This window comes from Phyllobates terribilis, unplaced genomic scaffold (genome assembly GCF_046119375.1).
Source record: "Phyllobates terribilis strain yellow unplaced genomic scaffold, ASM4611937v1 Scaffold_2__4_contigs__length_985480577, whole genome shotgun sequence".
Classification (NCBI taxonomy): Eukaryota; Metazoa; Chordata; class Amphibia; order Anura; family Dendrobatidae; genus Phyllobates; species Phyllobates terribilis.
The window spans coordinates 870,068,614-870,088,875 of NW_027362762.1; the positions used below are offsets into that span (position 1 = coordinate 870,068,614).

General features: G+C 39.0%; 1 protein-coding gene across 1 annotated transcript in view; it reads right to left on the reverse strand.

The window, feature by feature from the left end:
- Positions 1 to 322: 322 nt before the first annotated feature.
- Positions 323 to 20,262, reverse strand: part of MOSPD2 (motile sperm domain containing 2) — a 146,581-nt gene continuing 126,641 nt past the window's right edge. The window contains exons 14-15 of the mRNA XM_073668080.1: positions 9,228 to 9,330; positions 323 to 4,995 (exon numbers count right to left, since the gene is read on the reverse strand). Of these exons, the coding sequence (XP_073524181.1) occupies positions 4,849 to 4,995; positions 9,228 to 9,330 (250 nt within the window). The 3' untranslated portion in view covers positions 323 to 4,848. The remainder of the gene's footprint in view (positions 4,996 to 9,227; positions 9,331 to 20,262) is intronic.

Consider the following 20,262-nt stretch of genomic DNA (forward strand, 5'->3'; position numbering starts at 1 on the left):
CTGATGAGGCTGGTATACTGACTTTCACAGTATGGCCGTATAATGCTTTTTTTTTTTTTTTAAATTTACTTTATGAATATTAAATCGTTCATTTCAATTTATCGATTAATGAATTGGCAAAAGTAAATACACCAGTCTCATTAGGTCTAAAAAATATAATTAATGATGGACGCAGATCGTATTGTGAAATCTGGTGATACATTTCCTTTTATGCCGTAGAATTAACACATACCATTTAGAAAAATACATTTTCACAGTAGTAAAACGATCATATTGATTAATAGTGCCTAAATAAGACGGCGCAAACTTACAATAGACAGCCTTAAAATGCTCCAGATTTATTATAGCGGTTAATGCCGTTTGTGGCGCATCTTCAGACTAGTCTCAGTTTACACCGCCTATTAGTGGTCTTACTTTGTGTCAGAAATGTTGGCGCATTTTCTCATGTTACACCTCGTCTTTTCCAACACCGACACCTTGATGGACAATGAGCAGAAAGAGTCCAGATCACATAATAAAAATGATTTTTTTTTGGCACAAACAGCGGTAGAATTTTGGCGCATTCAGTTTGATGATTCTGGATTTTGTAACTTTTTTTAATAAATATTAATTAGCAATCTGTAACTAAGAACATTGCAGAATAGAAGGTACAAAGCATTTTTGGTAATATTTGTTTTTGAAGAAGACATAAGACAGGTTTCGCTTTTCTCTCTTTTCCTTACATAGCAATAAAGCGAGCCACTAACAATACTGCAAGGCTAGTTCACATTGATCACTACTCAGTACATCACAAATGTGCCAAAGTAATGGGGGAATTCAGTTTCGAGACGTGGCAATCGGCCATTATCTTGTATAATACTTGCAGTCTGACATTATGCGTCACATCTAGCGTAAACGTTTTAATATGCACTTCTACTAATCAGCATAAACGGGTATCTTAAAGGGAAAATCAATCTAAAAAAAAATCTCCAAAAAGCTCTCTGCAAAACTCTCCAAAAAGCTCTCTGCAAAACTCTCCAAAAAGCTCTCTGCAAAACTCTCCAAACATTTTTATGGGGAGCCATAGGAAGTCCAACCTCATGGATCCCTCTAGTGCGGTCATCTGACGTCTCCAATAATGAAGGCGTTTTGTTAGATTTCCCAACTGTTCTGCTGTTCCCAGTGATGGCACTAGTGCCAATCAAGAGTGTTATGTAAGCTCCTTTGATACTAATAACTCATTATCTTTATATCTTAAACTTAACGGGAACTTGTCATGTTGGATAACGTGATTAACCTGCAGATATAGGGTTATTGTGCAGGTTAATAACGTTAGAAAGCTGCGGGCTACTGTACTGTAAGTGCCGCACCAAGGAGAAAATTAACTTTATTCCAACTAGGTGCCGCCGGCTTTCAGTCATACAAGCGCGGCTACATTCACTGCTCACATCATTATGGGTAGTGTTGAGCGAATTTGTTCGGCATTTCAAATTCGGGTTCGTGGTTGCGGCTTGTTCGCGCCAAAAAAATCGGAACCGCCCATGAACATCCCTGATTTGCCACGCTGTCACGCAGAAACATCTGGGATGTTCATGTGTGGAGCCGTTTTTTTGGCGCGAACAAGCCTGAACCCCGAACACAAACCCGAACAAATTCGCTCAACACTAATTATGAGCAGCAGCTGTAAGCCCGCTCTGCCACTTTAACTGACAGCTGGGTCTGCATTAATACACTGCTGAGCGAGCTGTCAATCAAAATGGGGGGGGGCGGGCTAACAGCTGCTGCTGATAGCGAGGTGAGCAATGACTATAGTCACGTCTGAATGACTGAAAGCTGGCGGCACCCAGGAGGAATAAAGTTTATTCTCTGCCCGGTGCAGCATTTCAGTACAGTAGTCAGGCACCTTTATAATACTATTTAACTGCAGATTAACCCTATATCTGCAGGATAGTAGCATTAGCAGACAACACAGGTTCCCTTTATGCTCACTTTTGAAAACTCATATACAATTAACAGAAAGACTTAGGTCGGCTTCCTACGTCGACTACTGAGGGTCTGTGTGCAGACTGCAATGTCTACACTGGTCATGGGTCTCTTAATCCAAATGCACTCTAATATAATTTCTATGAAACTTTTGAGTTTGGGTCAAGAGACCCACGGCCAGTCAGTACATTGGGGTTCACACACAGACTGTGAATTGTGGACTTAGGATGCCGGCCTTACCTGCATAAAAAGGTGAATGATTTTGAAAGTACACTGCATAACAGCTTGTTTTATAGTCCAGATCTGTATTCATAATAATACTGTCGCCTTCAGAGCTGAATTCTCCAAAAGTGGCTGCACAGTGTTGAAGTGCATTATGGGTAGTGCACTCTTTACCCCACACTGCATTATTTCAGAAATAGACTATACGATGATCAGAGAAAACTATAACCCTCCCCACTGCATTACAGGGTTGTTCTCATGATCAACCTTCAGGAGCGCACTGCTCCCCTGCCTCCCAACTTCCTCCTTGCCGGGGGCCGGTGAGCTCCTGAATGACTGAGTTTGGAGCAGTGGCTATTCTGAACAGCACTGGAGGAGAGTAGAGGCATTAAAGCTGGCCAGATCCAATGATCCAGCCATCTTCAGAGAGGGCTTGCTTGGCATTCTACAGCTGGCTAAGTACTGAGAAAAAGAATCTGCAAAAGTCAAATGAAGCCAAATTGAAATGCAACTACATTGCAAAAAAAGTATTTCAGTCAAAGAATCATGCATTTAAATTAAAAAAAAAAATTCCCCGAAAGGTGTCCATTCCAAAGCCAAGAAAGCATTCTACATGTCACTTATTCTTAGAAACCTCTTAAAGAGCAGCTCTGTCCTCCCCAACTGCTGACACCATTGCTTAGAAAAATCCTCAAAACCTTTGAAAAAGCATAAGTAAATAATCTGGACAAAACTCAAAGTGAGTTCTGCCCACTCTCTTGGTGCTCTACCAGCCCTGAAGACCTGACGTTGGCTCAGTTCCCAGAGCTCTACTGCTAATGCAGTTTCCAGTTCTCCTTACAGTGACACTGGGGGCAGAGCCGGAGTAGAACTGGACCACTCCTTGCTATCTGTATTAATTACATCTATAGGATGCTCATAACCTTGTGGATGGCATCTCCGGGCCTAACCCGGTGTCTGTAGATCAACCTGTCTGACTACACCTATAGGATGCTCAGAACCTTATGGATGGCATCTCCGGGCCCAACCCGGTGTCTGTAGATCAACCTGTCTAATTACATCTATAGGATGCTCAGAACCTTGTGGATGGCATCTCCGGGCCCAACTCGGTGTCTGTAGATCAACCTGTCTGATTACATCTATAGGATGCTCATAACCTTGCGGATGGCATCTCCGGGCCCAACCCAGTGTCTGTAGATCAACCTGTCTAATTACATCTATAGGATGCTCATAACCTTGTGGATGGCATCTCCGGGCCCAACCCGGTGTCTGTAGATCAACCTGTCTGATTACATCTATAGGATGCTCATAACCTTGTGGATGGCATCTCCGGGCCCAACCCGGTGTCTGTAGATCAACCTGTCTGATTACATCTATAGGATGCTCATAACCTTGTGGATGGCATCTCCGGGCCCAACCCGGTGTCTGTAGATCAACCTGTCTGATTACATCTATAGGATGCTCATAACCTTGTGGATGGCATCTCCGGGCCCAACCCGGTGTCTGTAGATCAACCTGTCTGATTACATCTATAGGATGCTCAGAACCTTGTGGATGGCATCTCCGGGCCCAACCCCGTGTCTGTAGATTAACCTGTCTGATTACATCTATAGGATGCTCATAACCTTGTGGATGGCATCTCCGGGCCCAACCCGGTGTCTGTAGATCAACCTGTCTGATTACATCTATAGGATGCTCAGAACCTTGTGGATGGCATCTCCGGGCCCAAACCGGTGTCTGTAGATCAACCTGTCTAGGAGGTACCATTATTACCATACACACCCAAAACTCTCAGGAGCAAAAATATTCCTCCAAAAAAAGAGGAATTCCAATGACTCACATGACTGTCCTTCCATTACAGACTTAGGTGGTGTTCATGTCACACTCAGCAAACGAGATTGGCTTATCATCCGCAAAGCCAAAGGCCCTGAATGACCCAATGGAAGACAATAGGCATTCGCTGTGTGATATGTGCCAGCATATCCTTTATTTTCTGCTTGCTTTACAGTTGGCCAGCACAAAAAACACAAACCACACTGTACAGAGGTAGCAGCCACCAACTTAAAGGGGTTTTCCCATGAACAAAGTTCATTTTAATCAATAAATCTTGGAATAATAATAAGTTCCACAACTGGATGAGATAAATAAAATGTTCCTGTGCTGAGATAATCTTATAAATGTGCCCCGGCTGTGTATTGTGTAATGGCTGTATCTGACTGTGCAGGGACATGGTCTGATCATAACACAGCCTTAGCGGACTGTTCGTTATAAACTACAGAATATAGAATTTAGAAATTGTCAGAAAGACAGGACCAAATAGCTTGTCGAGTGTTTTGGCAGAGAGCTTTACAAAAATTGATGTCTCCAAAAAAAAAAAAATCAATAAACCATAAGCCAATCCTTGGATTTGGTCTACCACCCTTTTAGTTTTGACTAGATGCATGAATATACCCTGAGATATCAGAAATTGGATACAGATGTATTATACGTGCTCCCCACCCTCTCCGCATTCTTGGTAAGTCTATTAGTTACATCATGGTTTAGTTTTGCTATGTGCCAAACGCTAAAGGCAACTTTGGTTCTGGCAGAAGATACCTCTTGCAGGAGTAGCATATTAAATATTTATTTAGCAGAGAAATCAGAAATTGTCCAGGGTTGAAAGGGTTATCTGCTGGTGTCCTTCAGAGAGTACATGATGGCGGAGGCCATGGCCACTAACACGGACAATAAGAAAGCTATCAGGTGCTGGTACCAGACGCAGTATCCGATCTGTTCTTCCAGTCTTCGGTTTGTTTCTAGGAGCTGATTTATCTGCAAAGAGAAGAAAACCGAAAATCCAATATTGTTACGTGCATCGTACAAGACTAATGATAATGATGTAGTAAATATCCGCCACGCTGGTGAAAAAGAAAAGAAAATGCAGCAGATTTCACTGGCTGAATGGAAGCCTGAAAAAGGACAATTGTTGGTTCTAGAAATAATTTGCTAAGGAAACAAGTGAATTCCAATATTCGCTGAAAGTCAGTTTTTGAATTCAGTATTTTAATAGCTCATTATTAATAGCCATTCTATAATATAGTAAGATCATGTGCTGTAAGAAAAGGAGCGCTCATGTCTCCTGACATATTTCAGTAAAATACTCACCATTTTTATGTATTTATTTCAGAAATCTGCTGGTGCCATTCCGGTTATTCAATATAAAGTGGGTGTTATCATTCCAATATACATAGTGTTAATACTAATTGGCCAGTATCAGAGTACATATGGACAATCCCCAGTATGGGGTATTTAAAGAGCTCCTGACTAAACCGCAGCCCGCGGTGAAACGTGCGTCGAGGTGCTTCTTGGGGTCCACATATATCAGGGTTAAAGGTAATTCCTAAACAGTCCATTTATACTATAAGTCCACTATATGGCTTGTTATTGTACTTATTTATACAACAGTATCTAGTAAAGTACATGGACATCTGGGCTGGGGCTGTATTATATCTTTATAAATGAAAATGCAGCTATGAAGCATCCATGTATGCCCAGCCTTGTATGTCCATAAATTTATAGAACTATACCCTACTAACCCTACTATAGGGACAATATATGTTATATATTTTTTGCCATATGTACATACTTCAAACAGTGGGAAATATTCTATGTAGCATATCATGTTAGGTATTCTGCACTATCACATAAGCTATACCCATGATATGCCTATATAAAAGTAGGACATTGATTTTTCTATTATAGATATACGGTACTCATTGCCATGTATAGAGTGGATTATTAAGTATATTTTATTGTTGCGCAATTATGTAGATACCGTGACATATATGAGTTTTCTTCCATTGTCTAATCTCTTTTTGTTACATTTATTATTGTTTTTGCTTATTTTTTTGTACAATATTTAATAAACTTTACTGACACAATTTCATATTTCGTATATGGTTCCTCTGTGGTCGGTGAAGGTTTTCAATTAATAAGGAGGGGTATGTATAATTTATGAGGATTAATTGATTTCTATTTAAAGAGGATCTGTCACAAGGCACAAAGTGGGGAGTTTTTGCTCTTATTTTATTCCCGCTGCTCCCCATGTTTTATTTCTTTCTTTTAATCCGTTATAAGATTCCAAAGTCTTTTTTATTTAGTGGTAATTTTTATAGGCTTTACCAAGGAGGCGTGGTTCAAAGGATCCTCTGTGGCATGTTTCAGGCTACTCAGCATCATTACCCTGTAAGCCAAACCCCCTTGGCAAAGATCATAAAAATTTGCATGTAATAAAAAGGCTTATATCTCTGGAAGCGTATGGCGAATATAAAAAATACAAAAAACTGAATACTCAGGGGAGCTGCGGGAATAAGATAAGAACTAAAACTGGAAACTTTTGACCTGGTAATAGGTCTTCTTTAAATACAAACTAAAACAGATATGTCCTCTTTACCGAAAGGTCTGTTTTAGTTCTAACACGCGTTTTCTTTCTCGTACATGAAAAACATGGTTTGGCTAGTGTGTCTGTTTTTACCTACAGTAATTTTCTTATATGCAAAAAATACATACTTTTTTTTGTAAAGCTTCTCCTACCCCCTGACGAAGCTGGGTGAAACGTGCGTTGAGGAGCAGGGCTACACACTTAACAGAGCTCCACATCATTACTATGTAAGCTTGCATCCTATACTCTTCTATTTGATACATATAGTGGGGGAAATAAGTATTTGATCCCTTGCTGTTTTTGTAAGTTTGCCCACTGACAACGACATGAACAGTCTATAATTTTAAGGGTACGTTAATTTTAACATTGATAGAATATTCCCCCCCAAAAAATCAAGAAAATTACATTGTAGAAATTAGATAATTTTTTTTGCATTTTGCAGTGAGAAATAAGTATTTGATCCCCTACAAACCATTATGAGTTCTGGCTGCTACAGACCAGTTAGACGCTCCTAATCAACTTGTTACCTGCATTAAAGACAGCTGTCTTACATAGTCACCTGTATAAAAGACTCCTGTCCACAGACTCAATCAGTCAAACTCTACAACATGGGCAAGACCAAAGAGCTTTCTAAGGATGTCAGGGACAAGATCATAGACCTGCACAAAGCTGGAATGGGCTACAAAACCATAAGTAAGAAGCTGGATAAGAAGGAGACAACTGTTGGTGCAATAGTAAGAAAATGGAAGAAATACAAAATGACTGTCAATCGACATCGATCTGGGGCACCATGCAAAATCTCACCTCGTGGGGTATACTTGATCATGAGGAAGGTGAGATCAGCCTAAAACTACACGGGGGGAACTTGTTAATGATCTCAAGGCAGCTGGGACCACAGCCACCAAGAAAACCATTGGTAACACATTACGCCTAAAGGTTTAAAATCCTGCAGTGCCCGCAAGGTCCCCCTGCTCAAGAAGGCACATGTGTCGGCCCACCTGAAGTTTGCCAATGAACACCTGGATGATTCTGTGAATTATTGGGAGAAGGTGCTGTGGTCAGATGAGACAAAAATTTAGGTCTTTGGCATTAACTCAACATTATACTTTGGGGATACTTTTCTGCAAAGGGGACATGACGACTGCACCGTACTGAAGGCAAGATGGATGGGGTCATGTATAGTGAGATTTTGGCCAACAACCTCCTTCCCTTAGTAAGAGCATTGAAAATGAGTCGTGGCTGGGTCTTCCAGCAAGACAATGACCCAAAAGATACAGCCAAAGCAACAAAGGAGTGGCTCAAAAAGAAGCACAGTAAGGTCATGGAGTGGCCTAGCCAGTCTCCAGACCTTAATCCCATAGAAAACTTAGGGAGGGAGTTGAAGCTCCGAGTTGCCAAGCGACAGCCTCAAAATCCTAATGATTTAGAGATGATCTGCAAAGAGGAGTGGACCAAAATTCCTCCCGACATGTGCGCAAACCTCATCATCAACTACAAAAAACGTCTGACTGCTGTGCTTGCCAACAAGGGTTTTGCCACCAAGTATTAAGTGTTGGTTGCCAGTGGGATCAAATACTTATTTCTCACTGCAAAATGCAAAAAAATTTATCTGATTTATACAATGTGATTTTCTTGATTTTTTTGGGATATTCTATCTCTCAATGTTAAAATTAACCTACCCTTAAAATTATAGACTGTTCATGTCTTTGTCAGTGGGCAAAGTTACAAAAACAGCAAGGGATCAAATACTTATTTCCCTCACTGTATGTTAACCACTAGGAAATGTACTGATAGATATGCGGGCACACTATGTATATGGGAGGTTTGTTGTTAGCCCTCCATTGAGTTATTCTGTTTTTTTAACAAAATCTGTTATGATAATTTATATTTAATGTAGATGTATTTGTGAGATATTTTATAGCACCATCTTTCTTTTGGTTTATCCCATTACGTGTTAAACACAGGCAGCACATGGATTGTAAGGTGTGCGGTCCAGAATTTTCACGGACCAATATATGTGTATGAGTAATTCTGATCAAAAATGGACAAAGCCGTGATTTTTTTTTCAGACAAACGGTCCACAACAATGGATACGAGCCCTGATGGAAGAGTGAAGACTGCAGTCGATCAGTGGCCACTGTCTGGCTGCAGTGGTCATGTGCCATAATCGCTCTTGGCGGTGCGTTGTCCTGTGTGTTGCCGAGAACAATGGAAGTCTATGCGCACTGGGTGATCTAGTGTAGATCTAATATAGATCGCTCAGTGCGCATTGCTTACTTTGGTTTGCCTGTGTGAACAGGCATTTAATTGACTGTGGATCGGTCCATGTAAACAGACCCTTACCTTCATCCTGCTGCTGCTATCTAATGTGTATGGCCAGCCTACCACCAATCCCACTTTATACCTCTGTCCAGGGTAACAAGGTGTAGGGGTTCTAGATCTGCAAACATGATGACGAATGTACCTGAATACTTCTGTGATTGAGGCTTCATAATGGTTAGCTAGCTGCGACCCTCGGTAATCGGACCATCTGACTATTGGACACTATTCTATAATCTCATTATATCTTACTTTGTAAAAATTTAATTATTTGTACATAATCCCATTTAGCAGACATCGTCACCTTAAAATGCAGATCTTCATTGGTTAATAATGGCCTATTCACTGTGTTTTCTTTAATTCCTAATGTGGCCGGCTTGTTGGCTTCTACAACGTGGCATCTTAATCTGGAAGATACAAAACAAGATGAAATTCAGAAATCTGAAGACAAAAATGTATACTAAATGGAACTTGTTATTGGGTTTTGGGCTCTTCTTTCAATTATTTTCTTTTATGCTCACTTATATAGCGCCATTAATTCCACAGAGCTTTACAGACATCATCATCACGGTCCCCATTGGGGCTCACAATCTAGATTCTCAAACAGTAGGGCTTTGGGGAGTGGGCGGAAACTAGAGAACCCGCAAACACGGAGAGAACATACAAACTCCTTGCAGATGTTGTCTTTGGTGGGATTTGAACCCAGGAAATCAGCGTTGCAAAGCAACAGTGCTAACCACTGAGCCACCATAGGCTCTTCATAAAAGCTGCCACCTATGCCGGCTGGAGCTGTAGTCTAAAGGCTGTCAATAGTAGCATAGCAAACAGAAAGGGCAACTAGCAAAACTACTTAAAGGGGTTATCCACTACTAGACCACAGCAGCCAATTAGTGGCCACTGATTGGTTGCTGGTCATAAATATTCCGTCAGAGAAGAGATTGACTGAGGCCGCTTACTGGCTGCAAAAGTCATGTGACACAACCATGTCATACGACTCACTGGGTATAGCAGCTCCGACATTGATGGAAAAGTCACTGGGGTCTCTGCACTTGAGTCAGGGGATCTCATAGGCATAAATGAGGCTGTTGAGTTTGTGTCAGGAGTGCCATGGGCAGCCTGCACTTGGATTGTGAAACACTGTTGGCAAGAGATAAGAGTGAAGCCAGCGCTGATTGGCTGCAGGGATTGTTATATTGTTATGTCACGCGATCCCTGGGAGAGCCAGTGTCAACACCACTGGAAGGGCACCAGCACAGGAGTTGAGCATAAGTGTCATTATTTTACGGGGGGAAACATAGGGATTCAGAAGGGGTTGTCAGAGTAGTAGACAACCCCTTTAAGACCTTTCATTAGCCAAATAGTGTAATATTTTTTGTGTGATTTTGGCAAATAGGAGAAGACATCGGTCCCTGTAATAAGCTGACCTTACATTTTCACTTGTATTATTTGTGAGATTTGCAGCCAGTGGAGGAGTTCGTAGCGGTATGTTCTGTACATAAAGGTGCTGAAAACAGAGGATGGAAGGGGACCCAGATGGAAGTCAGAGTAGTCTTTTTTACACTGCTGACAGTATTGCAGAGTTTTGATGAACTATCTAAACCCTTTTTAAGTTTTGTAATAATTTGGGGTTTTGTAATAATTCTATAGAATGTTAGGAAGTGTCGTAATCTTCATGAATTTGCAATTTGTCTAAACAGATGATCTGCGGGAATAAGATCTGTGGAGTAAGCAAGTCTAGATGTGTCGCTGACAACAACGATCAGTTTGAAAAAGCTGGTGAACTTGTCATGTGTCTCCCTTATGGTCTACAATTTCCATGACATTTCTAATATTAGAATCACTTTTGCTCATAGTTGAGGTTTTTGCAACAGATCAATACATATACAACTTCTTCTCTAAAGTCATCCTCACTATCTGCCTACAGCAGGGATGGGGAATCTTTTTTATGCCAAGGGCCATTTGGAGATTTATACCATTCTTCAGGGGCCGTACAAATTGCGTGATAATTCTGCCCACGAAGTACGTCCTCACGCTAGCACTGGTACCAGGACGTAATCTTTCATTGCACAGCGTTCAGTAGTGAACATTGCGTGTGCATGCTCACAAAGCAAGAAGTAGTTAATGGGCCGGTGGCTGTCAAAATATAGCTTCCGGCCCAAGCACTGTGGCCCCAGGGAATCCGCCCGGGGGTCGGACGAAAGGTCATCGAGAGCAATAAATGGCCCGCGGGCCTGAGGTTCCCCACCCCTGGTCTACAGGAACCCCTTGTGATCAGCTGGGGCAGGTTTATCTAGCTTGTAGAATCTTATGTGCAGGTCATACACATGTCTGGTCAACCACATAAAACAAGGACAGGCTAGGTACAGCAGACAGGAACCCTTAGAGACTTATATCCCCTTTATTATGTCTAAATGCTCTAACATGGCATGTGTGGACATGGGGTTAGCCTTTTAATTAGAGGAGAATCAAACTTTAACATAGGACATACTGGAAAAATATAGAAATATAGCTGTATCTCTAAAAAGAACCAACAAGACTTCAAATTTAGCTTGTGGTAAGTTACCGTACTAACTTAAAAGGGTTTTCTTGGTTAGAAGAGGCTGCTCACACTGCTGTCATCCATGTCTATCTAATCTATTCTAATACTGGAGAAACCAAGCATGCTGAGGTAAGAAGAGACTCCTCACATTGATGTCCACCCTGTCTACCTGATCTAATACTGGAGACATTAGGGGTGCTGAGACAAGAAAAGGCGGCTCACACTGCTGTCCATCTTGTCTTTCTGATCTAATACCGGAGATCCCAGGGATACTGAGGTAAGAAGAGTCGGTACTCACTGTTGTCCACCCTGTGTAACTGATCTAATACTGGAGATATCAGGGGTGCAGAAGTAAGAGGAGGATGTTCACTCCACGCTGCTGTCTGCCATGTCTTTCTGGATGTCTATACATGGTTTAAGTTCTTGGGTTAGCTGTGTCCCCAGTCATGGGACTCCTAACAATCTGTAAGTTTGCACTATTGAGTAACTTGTCAAGTCCAAAACCTTTAAAGCAAGCACCACTTCTGTTTTTTTTATTTTTTTTATTTCATCGCTGTACTGGTGCCGTTAATCTAAGTTCCCTAACTCTTATACTCACCAGCCACTGTCTTCAGTTCTTCCCGATGCCGCTGCAGTCCCAATAAGCCATCTTGTGACCGCAAAGTCCAAGTGACCAGAAGTCACAGGTAACGGACACAAGCTCTCAATGTAAGTCTATGAGAGCCTCATTCTTGCTCTTCTAGGCTTACATTGAATTGTGACTTCCGGCTCACCCAGCAAACACTGGAGTGATCCGGCAGGTCACAACCTGCAAAAAACCGACCGAAGTGGCGCCGATAAGAGATGAAAATGGTGGCTGGTAGGAACGATACTTGGTGCAGGGAACTTAAATTAATGGCACCGCTCCAGCAGTAAAATAAAAATAAACCAAAAAACTGGCGTGGTGCTTTAAAGGGAACCTCTCAACATGTTTTTACGTATGTAAGTAATAGTAAGGTTATACAGGCTTTAGTCCCACATTAAAAACTTTTTTTTTTGTAGAGATCCGATGTGCCAGTCATGAGAAATCTAGCATGGAAGCCATTCGCAGATCAGGCTGAAAGGGCTTTGGGGCGAGTCAGTGCACTTGCATTGCTCATTCCAAATGCATTGATAAGTCCCCGTCTCCCGTCCAGCCTGATCTGTGTATGGCTTCCACACAAGATTTCTCATGACTGGCACATCGGATCTCTACAAAAAAGGTATTATTTTTACTGGGGATAAGCGCCTATAAAGCCTCCCCTCTACGTATACATGTAAATACCAGCTGACAGGTTGTCTTTACAGGATTATGCTCCACTTGCCAAGTTACTACTTATCCAGAGGAAACTTGCTGATTGCTGGAACTCCCAACATTGGGAATCCACCAATCCCAAGTACAGACCCATATACTAGTGAATACAGCCCAACGGGCAATTTTGAACCTCATCCTGGAAGCCGAGCAATCAGCAAGTTATCACCTATACTTTGGATAGGTGATAACATAGATAGGAGATAACCTGATAAGAGATAAGTTGGGAATAACACTAATTTTTAAACATTATAATTCATCCTTGAAGTGTAATGTTTCAGCTTAATTAACTTATATCAAAACTTTTTGGGTAAGGAAAGTTTTATTTAAAAATCCTATTAATTCTGTTGTCTCATTCATTGCAGAAAGGGGTTCACCCTATTTTTTACAGCTTTGTACATAGAGAATACTCGAACTGTTGTCATTTTGTTGCTCCCGTAGACTTTGTTATAAGCTAAAAAACTATAAAACTGGCACTTTAGGGCCGTAATAAAGTTAACATTTCCAGCAGCCATATTGGGATAATATTAGATTACACCAGCTGGTAGAGGAAGCAGCTCTACGTTACTGCTATTCCCTAATATAATCATTATATCATCTTCAAAAGGTGAAGTTTTGGCTTGCAGCAAGAAAGGGAAAGCTTAGTAGATGGATGAATCCAGCAATGTGGAAGATATTGCAGCTAAAAGTGTAGCTTCAAAAACGAACAACATATTTTTAGGTAAAAAATGATGTGCCAACTAATTTAAAAATCTATCTTTTAAAGGGGTTTCCCCACGAAAGTTCATTTTAAAATGGATTTGAATCAATAGATCTTAGAATAATAATAACTTCCACAATTGGATGTGTTTACATAAAATGTTCCTGTGCTGAGATAATCTTATAAATGTGCCCCTGCTGTGTACTGTGTAATGGCTGTGTCTGACCGTGCAGGAACATAGTCTGATCATACCACATCTCCTGGGCAGGGGGGGACGCAAAAGAGTATACAGACACTACAGCCGGGGATCGCAGCTGATTTTTTTGTGACATAAAACATTTCCCTGCCTGTTTTTAAAAAATGTTTTACCTCAAAGATTTGCAGTAATGCTGTAATGTCTGTATACTCGTTTGTGTCCTCTCCTGCCCAGGAGCAGTGGTATGATCAGACACAGCCATTACACAGTACACAGCAGGGGCACATTTATATGATTATCTTGGCACAGGAACATTTTATTTAAACACATCCAATTGTTGAAATGATTATTATTCACATGAGTGACAGTTCTGATGCTGTGATATATATAGCTCCAAATTCCTCCACTTCCCTTCATGCAGGGCTGTGGAGTCGGTAAGCCAAACCTCCGACTCCAACTCCTCAATTTCCATGACACCGACTCCAACTCCGACTCCCTCATACACGGCTCATGTTTAAGTGATAAATCTACTGTAGCACAGATTCATCTCAGCTAAAAGTCTAGATCCTTAGATCAGGAATAGGACAGACATTTATAGGACTTTCATAACTTTCTCAAATTCTTATGAAAAAATATTCCCCGCAAACTGCATTGAACAACTGTACCCAATTTATTATATATTTTAGGAGTCGGAGTTGGTCCATTTTTTATTGACTCCACCAAAATGGACACCGACTCCGACTCCACAGCCCTGCCTTCATGAGTAGAGTTAAAAATCTGCTTTCCGCCACCACTAAGGGTTACTGAAGATAGATTCATGCAGTTTATAATAAAGGTGCTGGCTTATTTAAACAGCTAAGCCAGCCCCCTTTACTGTCTATTGGCTGTGATAGAGACTGAAGGATTACCATAAAAATTAAGCCAGTCAGCCAGCCCCATCACTGATGATTTACCAGCACAAGAAATACTCCTGTGTTGAGCATCAGCTGGAAGTAGAGCTTCCAGATCCTAAAACGAACACTCATATCGGACGATGGTAGAGTATTTCAAAATTCAATAACAGAAATAAAACAAAAAGCCGAAAATACAGAAAAAAAGAGTTGATAATATCTCATCTAGACGAGACATGTTAGAAGATTCAAATTCGGCCCTAAGCTCTGACATTAAAATACTTAAAACCAAAATAATTGAACAAGAGGATAGAAATAGGAGATGCAATCTTAATTTTAGAAGGATCCCAGAACAAGTCCCTCCTACAGAACAATCCTCCTACATAAAAAACATCCTAAAAAAAAATCTTCCCAGCTATCTCAAATCTTGAATTGGTTCTGGATAGTACACACAGACTTCAAAAATCGAAATCTATCCACAAAGATTTACCTAGAGATACCATTACGAAATTTCACTTCTTTGAGACCAAAGAAATGCTCCTCAAATATTTAAGAGACCACAAATCCTTTCCGCCACCATATGACACAGTCAGGGTTTTCCCAGATTTCTCTAGAGAAACTTTGGGCTTCAGAAAATCCCTGGGAGAGATAACTTTAACACTAAGACAAAATATCATCTCATATAAATGGGGCTTCCTTCTGAAATTACTGATTTTTCTTGGCGGGAAAACACATATCGTCATAAACCAGGAGGAAGGTCGTCTCTTTTTAAAGAACAATAATCTCCTGGGAGAGAAAGAAGACTTCACTTGACTTTATCCAGATATTCACTGAGGATTCTTCTTTCGTTTCTTCGGAAAGCCCGAATTTGTCCATGACTTCTCACATTTATAACTAATAGTTGTTTATCTTGTATAACACATATCCTTTTTACACCTGCAAAATTCCAGGTCTTCTGTGCAGAGCACGGCTGAACTTTTTTTTTCTCCCCCCCCCCAGTTAGGTGAAGGAGTGAGATATTGTATCTTTTTTCTTCCACTCCCACCTCTCAGTTTTCTGAGAAACAGTAAAGCTTGAACTTTTTTTTTTTCCTTTGTATTTAGATATGTCTGTTTTTTCGTTCCCCTCTATACTGCTTTATAAACACACAGATACAATTGTTGACATGGTGATACCTTGTTTAAAACTGATCATACTGGCTGCAATTTTAATTTTCTTTAGTTTATAATGGCGTTAAAATTTCTATCTTTGAACGTCAAGGCACTTAACAGTCCCTTGAAGCGATATTCCGCTTGGAAGGCGGCTGTACAATCAAAGGCAGACATTTAAAGAAAAAAAACCTCCTAAATTTAGCCATAGATCTTTTCCTTATTCCTTTAGATCTTCATCTTCAGTTAAAAAGGCTGGAGTTCTTACTGCAATAAGGGATACCATTACTTTCCAATTTATTGATGAAATAGTAGATCCAAATGGAAGATTCCATATTTTATTATGTGAACTGGAATCTGTAACATATACGATTGTCAACATTTATGCTCCTAACGTAGGACAAATAATATTCCTCAATAAATTGACGAAAAAGGTAAATAAAATCCAGAAAGGTATCCTCATCATTTTAGGTGATTTTAATATCATCCCAAACAAGCAACTTGACTCTACAGCTTCCACTAGGTGTAGTAGGCCTTCCTTAAATAATTGGTTAATAAAAGAACAATTGTATGATGTATTTCGTTGTTTTAACTCCTCCTCAAGAGAATTCTCCTTTTTTTCCAATTTCCATAAATCTTACGGATTGATTTAATACTCACTGACATATCATCAATTAAAAAATTTGTAGAAGCCTCCATAGGTCATATTACATGGTCCAAACATGCTCCAATAACATGCAAATTAGGGATGTCGTCATTAAAACGCCCCCCCCCCCCCCCCCCAAGAATGGAAAGGTAACTCCTTTTTCTTTTTTCTTTAATTGTCCTTTATATAAAAAGAAAATAGAAATTGCCTTGGAAAATTATTTTAAAGAAAATAATTCCCCCGAAATATCTCCTAACTCTTTATGGAATGCCCACAAGGCTGTCATTCGCGGAATTTTGATACAAACAAACTCTATTCACAAAACAAAGACTAAAGAACAAATAAAGGAAATTACTAAAAAAATCAACATAGATGAAAAAAATCAACAAAAAAACCCATCAACCCAAACACACACTAATCTATTAAAACTCAGATCAGAATTTAAAGCCCTTCTTTTAAAAGATTACGATAAAATGATTACATTTTCTCGGCAAAATTTTTATTTCTCTTATAATAAAATGTCCAAACTTACCGCAAACAGAGTGAAAAATCAACGTTTCAAAACAAGAATAAAATCCTCAAAAATAGAGGACCCAGACTGTTACTCTTCATCCCCCCAAACTATTGTAGATCAGTTTGGGAAATTTTATTCCAATCTATATAATCTAAAGGACGACACCAACAATTTACAACCTAATACAGAAGATATTAACAAATTCCTAGAAGAGGTCTCTCTACCTAAATTAAATCCAGAACAACTTAATTCTTTAAATGAGCCCTTCAATAAAGAAGAGATAATCTCTGCTATTACTAAACTCAAAGACAATAAACCCCCAGGCCCAGACGAAAACCCCAATGAATACTATAAAATATTCCATAAGTTTTTAACAAAACCTTTACTTTCCTTCTTTAATTTTAATTCCTGTGCTGGCTCTTTTCCGAGGGAATCCTTACTCGCAAATGTTACAGTTATCCCCAAACCAAATAGCAACTTAGAATTAACACAAAACTACCGTCCCATTTCCCTACTTAACGTAGATGTTAAATTATATGCAAAAATTATAGCAGATAGAATGAAAGACATTATTCCAGAATTAATTCATTCTGACCATGTAGGTTTCGTTAAAAATAGACAAGCCCCAGATAGCACCAGAAGAGTGATAAATCTACTATCTATGATCGAAAACGAAAAAAATCCCATCAATTTTATCATCAATAGATGCCGAAAAAGCGGTTGATCGCATAAATTGGAACTACATGATTTTAACACTTAAAAAATTTGGCTTTGAAGGCAACATGTTAAACTCTATCATAGCGCTCTACTCAAATCCTTCCGCCAAAACTATAGTTAATAATCACTACTCTAACTTATTTCCTTTAACAATAGGTACTCGTCAGGGTTGCCCCCTTTCACCGCTACTATTTACCCTATCAATAGAAACCCTTGCAGAACTAATCAGACTTAATAAAAACATCAAGGGAATCCCCTCGTGATTGAGGCAGCACAAGATAGGACTTTTAGCTGACGACATCCTCATAACCATTACGGATCCTTTACATTCTCTTCGTGAAATAACCAAAATAACTGAAAAGTTCTCATTTGTTTCTTATTATAACGTAAATGAAAGAAAATCAAAAATCCTCAGTTTTTACTTGGATGTGAATCTAAAAAACATCATTATAGGCGAGTTCCCTTTTTCTTGGGAGGAGTCCAAAATCATTTTTTTAGGTATAAGAATAACGAAATCTTTGAGTCATATAGTCGAGACAAACCTTTCGGAAATATTTAAAGAAATTCAGAACACGCTAAGAAATTTCGCTAAAACTGACTCATCTTGGCTAGGAAGAATAATAACATACAAAATGATGATTCTTCCTAGACTCCTATATATTTTTAGATCAATTCCTCTTCTTATACCCCACCACTGGATTCAAAAATTACACAAGCAATTAGCAGATTACATTTGGCATAACAAACCCCCAAGAGTAAATAAAAATCTTCTCTTCAAAAGTAAGGCGAACGGAGGTATAACTTTACCCAATATTTGTGCGTATTACGAGACTAATATCGTATTACAAAGCAAGAAATGGCTATTAAAAAACAACATACAAAATTGGGTCTCTTTAGAAGAATATTCAAACAGAAATATCCCTTTATCTTCCCTAATCCATTTATTAATCCCAAATCTATCATTACCATCTCATGCTCTTTTAAAATCCACCATTACACAATGGAAAAGACTTTACAAACTATCTCTAGACAAAATTTTTCCCTATCCCCCTGAAAAAGTTCCTTTAAATACTTTCAGTCTAATTATTCCAAAATTTCCAACTGGGAAATGGACTAAATTAGGAATTAAAGACTATTCTCATATTCTTACAGGCCCAAATAAAGACAGAATACTAAACTTTTATACTTTAAAAACTGTTTACGGTCTACCAGAAAAGGACATTTTCAACTTGATAGAACTAAGGAAACTTATAAGAAATAAAATATCACTACCTTTGGCCTTACCACGGACCATCATTACGTTATTAGACCAACCTTCTTTAGATAAAATATGGAATACGAAAAATATATATTCCCTATTCAACTCGGACCTTGAATTCTCCAAATCTAAACAAATCTTAAAATGGGAAGCTGACCTTCACAAGAAATTTTCCAAAAGTGACTGCCAACATACACTAAATTACACATATAAATTTTTTATTAATGCAAATATTCAAGAAAAATTTTTCACAATAATTTCCCGATGGCATTTGACTGAAACTCAAAGAAGCCTACCCAGACTATTCCGACCTATGTTGGAGAAAATGCAGGCGCAAATGCAACATAATGCATATTTTTTGGACCTGTCCAAAAATAAAAATATTATGGACAGAGATTTATGACTTTCTCTACATCTTGGGGAAGGAAAAACTACACATGACTCCACAATTATCTCTTTTATCTTTAGAGATAGATACTCTCCCCCCAAAATATCAAACATCTTTCAATATATATTTTTTCAGTAGCTAAACTTCTTATCACTGCTAAATGGAAAGCAGTTGACATACTTACCATAAACGATATTTTGGAAAAGGTCACTCATCATAATACCTTTGAACTTGCTTTTAACCTAAAAAACAACTCTATATTAAAATATCAATCTAAATGGTCACTATGGAATTCTCACTTTTCTTCCCATGCGAAATTACTGTAGCTACCCAAACGTTACACTGAAATTCTTCCAGTATGATCAAATGATTACATAATCTGATCTTCTATCCTTGTTATCAATAGTAAATTTTATACTATGATTCTTTATGTGTGAAATATAATCTCAGAAAACTAACTTCTTCTGTTTCCCCCTTTAATTTCTCTTGCCCTTCTTACCGCTATCTTCCCTATCCTATTTACCCTTCCCTATATCCCTCTCCTCCTCCCTTTACTCCAAGTTTTGTTTTCTCCCTTCCCATATCCCTCCTAACTTCTCCGTGTCCTTTATTGTCCTCATCCTAATATTATCTTCCTTTTTTCCCTTTCATAATTATAGCTTGGCTTAACTTTGAAGTAAGGTATTATGTTTTTGTTTAAAATAATAAGTCTCATTGTTTGTAACCTTATTATATATGTAAATTCCATATAATGTTGTTTATTTGAGGATTTGGATGATTGTTTCTCCTTCCCCAGAATGTTAAAACCCCTTAATAAAAATTATTGAAACAGAAACTACAGCACACAGCCTAATAAGAGACACAAATCTAGAATCAGGCTCACTGCCTCTACATTATGCTGCTCTCAAATTAAACAAAAAAAACCAGATTCCCTTTAATTGAGGTTTATGTGTAAAGTTTATATCTTCCTTAAAAAGATTTAGGGGACAACCAATCAATCAATAATTAAACCT